The sequence below is a fragment of the Limulus polyphemus genome, unplaced genomic scaffold (genome assembly GCF_000517525.1).
Source record: "Limulus polyphemus unplaced genomic scaffold, Limulus_polyphemus-2.1.2 Scaffold2230, whole genome shotgun sequence".
Taxonomy (NCBI): Eukaryota; Metazoa; Arthropoda; class Merostomata; order Xiphosura; family Limulidae; genus Limulus; species Limulus polyphemus.
This window is the reverse complement of record NW_013667840.1, coordinates 41,309-47,393: the sequence shown is the minus strand read 5'-3', so window position 1 is coordinate 47,393 and position 6,085 is coordinate 41,309. Positions and strand designations below refer to the sequence as shown.

The 6,085-nt window shown below is 31.0% G+C and overlaps 1 protein-coding gene across 1 annotated transcript in view; it reads right to left on the bottom strand.

Annotated features, from left to right (window-relative positions):
• LOC106466341 (prolow-density lipoprotein receptor-related protein 1-like) overlaps window positions 1-5,737 on the bottom strand; it is a 52,263-nt gene extending 46,526 nt beyond the window's left edge. The window contains exon 1 of the mRNA XM_022394328.1: window positions 5,243-5,737. Coding sequence (XP_022250036.1) covers window positions 5,243-5,585 — 343 coding nt within the window. The 5' untranslated portion in view covers window positions 5,586-5,737. The remainder of the gene's footprint in view (window positions 1-5,242) is intronic.
• Window positions 5,738-6,085: the final 348 nt, after the last annotated feature.

Sequence of the window (6,085 nt, the reverse complement as noted above, 5' to 3'; positions counted from 1 at the left end):
AAAGAGTCACTTAATAATAATAAAATTCATTGACCATATGAAAACCCTTTTTGTGGATTAAAAACGTATTGATAAATAAACCTCTGGAAGACTGAATTTCTTGACCCTGAAATAGCTCTGGCCATTAAGCCCTCTTTGAAAAATATGGAGTAGAATTTTGGATTAAAATATGGGCTTAATGGCAGTACAGTTAATTATGTTTGAGGTTGGAATTATAGAGTGGATATGGACAATTGTATAGTTACTTTGATCCTTGCATTTGCTAGTTCAGCTTCCAAATGTTTTATCCCAGTATTGATGTTATTTTTGTACTTTTTCAATTTTGTTGTTATAATCCTTCCTTACTTCACTGATGGACTTCAATGATTTTGTTTTCATAATGCTTTTTCACACTTGTTATGGTTTTTTCACCTTCAATTTGTACATTTTCTATGGCTTTTTCAACTTCAGTATGGACACTTTCTAATATTAGTTTTTAAATGACATATTGAAAACTGGAGGAGAGAAGTCATAGTAATTTGAAAAATGGCTAAGGTTCCAGAATAAAACAGTTTATTATTACTACTGTTTCAGCTTACACTTTTTTTTCAAGGAACAGCATTTTGTCTGTGTAGTAAGAACACAAGAAATAAAGAAAACAAATTTATGAAGTGTAATAACATAATGTAAGTCATATAAATAAAACTTCTTCAAAAAAAAAAACTTTCTTCTTTTCCCAAACTGTTAGAAGATTTAAAATAATTTGAAATGTAACTTTCTTTTACAGGAATTATATATTTCTTAATTTCTTTTGTAAGTAAAAACAGAAGAAAGTAAATTAATTTACTAATTTTATGATTATCCAAAGAATATTTTCAGAAAGAAATTCAAACATTAAACTACAAAAAAAATATATTTTTTTAATAATTGGTAGTACATTTTTCCTTATGACTCGTGCTAAGCTAAAATTTTTAATCCCTAACATTCTCATAACCACTCTCATGTAAAATTGGTTAGCTAACCAGTCTACTGTTCCCCTTTTCAACCATTCCTTATTTAGAAGATACAGGGCTTTCTCCTATTAATTACTCCAATATATCAGATGCTTAAAGGTACATGTATGGTATGACTAACTGTAATCATAAAAGCATCTGAAAGAGCATATCAATTTCCACAAAATGGAAACAGATAAACTTCTGTTACTTTCTACAAATATTACAATCATGATTATACTTTTCAGGCTATATATCAAAAATCACTGTTGGTTGGATATTTAAACCTTTTAGAAATACCCAAAATTTAAGATCAAAATGCTCCTGAATGAAAACTCACATTCGTAGCAGTTAATATTACTTTAAAATATGGCCCAATTTGTACAATGAGTAAACAAAATAAACTCTTATGTTTGGTTGTTGTTTGTATCAGAGTCTTCATTCTGATGTTTTAAAATTACAATCAAGCATTCTTCAGTCTCTTTTTATCTTCATTCTTATAATCTCTTCCAGTCTCCATAAATGCAGACACAACAAGTTCCAAAAATTACAAAAGTAAAAAAGTTTTTCTTCAGTATAAAGTCAGAGTATAAACTATCATTCAATAAAAAAAAGAAAAAATGAAATAGGCATAAACAAGTTGCATGTAATTACAAGGAAATTGAATATTCATAATTGTTTTTCTTTTTATGTTCACAGAATAAAATGTAATAGTTCACTCTAATACAAACTGAAAGTCACAATTCAAACAAGACTCATTGAAATCTAGTATTACCAGTCTGAATAACTGAAAGAGTTTTTGAGCTGGCAAGGCTTGAGCATTTGCTTGATTACTGTAGATGTATGTACACAAACAGAAACCAGTAGGCATGGTATGGGATTCATATCAGCTACCAATGCCCAGGACAAGAAGTGTTTCTGTTATACTTTGCCTATTGGAAGAATTTTTGAAGGCAACACAAGCCAAATTCTATACAAATATATAGACATATGTCAATTGAATTCACAAACCCTCAACCATACACTATAACAAATGTATCTAAATTAATACCCTTAGAGGAGAAGCCAGTAAAGTTTGATTGCCAATTCTAGGGAGAAAAAAAAAAAGCTTTAAACTGTTAAATAAAAAAGGTATATGCTTTTAAAACAACTTGCCATTTTAATTTGTGCCAGCATTAAAATAATTCATGATTTACTTATCATTTCTTTACTTGTGTGTGGTATTTTACGTGCTGCGTTGTAAAATTCTGGTGACTAAAGATTGAAAATCATAAACTACCTTAACAAAATTTAACACAAACATCATTATTAATACCCATATATAGCTGGTTTAGCCATTTTGCACTGTAAAAAATGTAACAGCTGGCAATGTAGAGATTATAGTAAAACTGGATATTGCCAACAGCTTTGTATCATGATATGCACCATGAATTTCGTTTCTACAATATATGCAGTAAATCTGTTACAAAGGTCTGAACATAAAACTAATATTATGACTACAATGCTGAGATGAAATTATTTTAATATGTCAATCAGATTTCAAAATAAAATGTATTAGCAGCTTTGTTTTAAGTGATATTTTCATTGTGGCATAAGTAGCATGTAATTATAATATTTAAGAGTTGTGAGTGGTCCCAAGTTATATTTTTTGTATTACTTAAGTCTGATTTCAATAAAAAATAATTACTGCTCATGTGTTACTGTGCAACTAAATATTCAGTCATATCTTCCTCAACATTAAGAACGTCTAAAAATTTTCTTGTAAGATCTTCAAATGCCGAGATTAAAGGTGACAAAAAGTAGAATGAAATGGAACAACTAAATATATGCACAAAAACACTACATAACTATTTTCTACAAATATTAAATATATTAAAGAGTAAGGTAGAGAAACAAGCTTCATACAACAGTAAACTTTTAAAATATAGACCTATGTTTTAACTTGCAATCTCCATGGTTACCACATACAATCATTAGCTCTGTAGAATAACTCATGTTTGTCAATTCAGCATCCAACTGGCATTTCACGTGAAACCCTATTTACATGTGCGAGATTCCCCAAAATCCTAGCTCAATTCTTCAGCAATAGTTTTGTAACCACCATCAAAAAACACCTACAACTTGATAAAACTATCTTGAAGTAGTCAGTGACACCGAACACCCTTAACGACACATTCCAGTGACATGAACATCCAAAAGTTTGATCAGCTGGTTACAATCTCAAGGAAACACTTAAACTTTCCAAAAAAGGCTTGTACCATTCTTTAATACTTGTCACATGTTCAGAAGTGGTTCTTAATTGCGTAAAAGTGCTAAGTGCCAGAAGATTAAAGAAAGCCATTTTTTAAGGAAGGGAATACAAAATGTCTAAGTAATTACCTGACAGTTAGTCTTTCTTTGGTTGTTGGGAAATTATTAGTCTAAAATTTAAAAAATTCTCCAATAGCATTTAGATAACTTTCATATTCTCACATGTAATCACCACAGATTTTAAATTACTATTATAATTATTACTATAATAGTCATTTAAAAAAGCTCTAGGTGAAATTGACAAGGAAGATGATCTTAGCATAGCTATTGCAGTGTTTCAGGCATTCTACACTAGTGTTTCTCAACCCCCAGTCCCATAATAACCACCCTGCTAGTCCATGGGGTTTCACAAAAATAAACAAATTAACAAACAACAAAAAACTGATAGAATATTTACATGTATATTACAATGGTTTTTTTTGTTGTACCCTGAGAGCTTAAAGTGGCATAGAGCTGGTCCATGGTATCAAAAAGGTTGAGAAATGAAGTTCTAGACAATACACATTAACTAACTTACAAGAAAAAAAAAGTATTTTAAGTTCTACATATGAAAATATTACATACAAGATGAAAGATATCAACAGTTTACTCTGTAAGGTATTGATTAGACCTCGTTTAGATCACTGTATTCAGTTTAGGTCACCTTATTTAAGAAAGGATGTTGAATTGTTGGAAAAGGTTTAGAAAAGAACAACTACAAAAGTTCCAGGTTTGGGTGGGTTATAAAATGATAAAAAGTTGAAATTTTGATATTTTCACGGGGGAAAAAAAAAAAGGCTCAGCTTTGGCAGGATGTAACTGAAGCTAAGGTCATTACATGTTTGAAATCCATAAATACAGATGATGTTTTCAGGAAAATGTACACAAAGTAAAACTAGAGAATACAAATTTAAGATAAAAAAACCAACACAAATAGATTTGAGCCATGAACTCAATTAATCAATGAGCACGGATTACACTGATTGGTGTAACATAAGATAATAAATTAGCTCAATTAATGTCACAAAAATAATCAACTAATTGAAATTAGTGTTTCAGAATATTACTATTTTCAGTTATGGTTGGTATGTGATACAAAATTGTTTTAAAAATGTCCAATAAAATCAACCACCATAATCAACATATAATACAATCATGGTTAGAATACAACAGTTACGAATCACAATATTATCACTATAGGAAGAGATGGTAATGCTGGATGAACATCATGCTACAGCTCAGGACAAAAATACCATGACTTATTAGTCATTACAGTAATCTCATCTTCCTCCACACACACTCATAAACATAAACTCAATCAAAACCCATTGTCAAACCAACCATGATTACAACATACCTTTACATGAAAGTAGCTAAACAACTCATCAAGATGTGAAGGAATTTGTTCTGAATGGGACATTAATCTATGACCCTTTTCTTACTATGGCTTTTTTTAAATAATGCTGTTTTGCTAACATTACATCACAGTAAAGACTCAAAACAGACCTTCTAGGCTCCCCCCCACCATAAAAAAAAACTATATTATTTATACCAATATGCCCATAACATAGACCATTAACACTGATTCCATACTTCATGTTGAGTTGTATGCAAAACTCTACAAAATACATAACAAATGTAAATTCACCATATTTCAAGTGCATTTTACAGAGCACTAATATTAATAAGATAATAGCTTAACGGGTACACAAACTTCCTTGTCACATAAGATTTTAATACAGTAAGATATTAACTAATCTGCCCTGATGTGGATTTAAAACTAGAACCTTTGGTTCACATCAATGTTCTAACGTCAAAATCAATGCTGTTGCCAAATGAGCTACCAATCAGGCAATTATCCATCCTGACTGTCACTATCACAGTGCCCCAGTGGTAATATTAACACAAACAATTGCACAAATTCCTGATAATATAGCTTCTAAGTAACAGTAAGCGTTCATTAATATCAAATAAAATCTTACCAAACTTTAGAAAACCTGTTGATGGTAACTTAGATTTCACTAGCCCATCCCTTTCAGGATGAACTGTATCATCACTGTTGGAGTAATCAAACGACCTTTTTGATCTTGCAGCCCCAGGATCGGCATAAGAAAAACTGGATGGAACATCGGACAAAAAGAGTGCATCTTCACTCAATATACTTTTATCACTTTCAGCTTGCTTTGACTGAGCTAGCAACAACTGAATTAACACACATAACAGTAAAAGAAGAAATGGGCCTGAGCTCCACTTTGAATTTGATCTTTGATTTAATCCATTATGGCCTGTCAGGCCTACAATTTCAAAATAAACATGGAGTGTCATTTTCACTCTCCAAGACAGATTTCAAATTCTGGTTTCGACGTTCCAACTCATTTCTGATAATTTATTCATCCTTTCGATACTTGTCTTATAATCTATAACACACAGAAAACACCGTTCTTCAAGTTTGCGCAACTCTAACCTTCTGTACTAAAACCCTAATAATATAACCTTCAGATCACCACATCAAATGATGACATCAGCAGATTTAGCGTATTTTTCTTCTTTTTTTTTTTTAAGTCTTCGTTCTGCGGCGTTTAGTCTTGCCATCTAGAGGTAAAATAATGAAGTAAATTTATAACATGCCATAGTTTGCGTTTCTTATTTACGTCGTCTTTAAAATTTCCTTTAACGTCGTCATAAATAATAAATTAGCACCCAACTTAAGAATTTTATTTGTGTGTGTGGGTATAATTAAGCGCAAAGCTACATAATGGGCTATCTATTCTGTGTCTACTACGGTATCGAAACATGGTTTTTAGCGTTGTGGTTCACAGAGATAC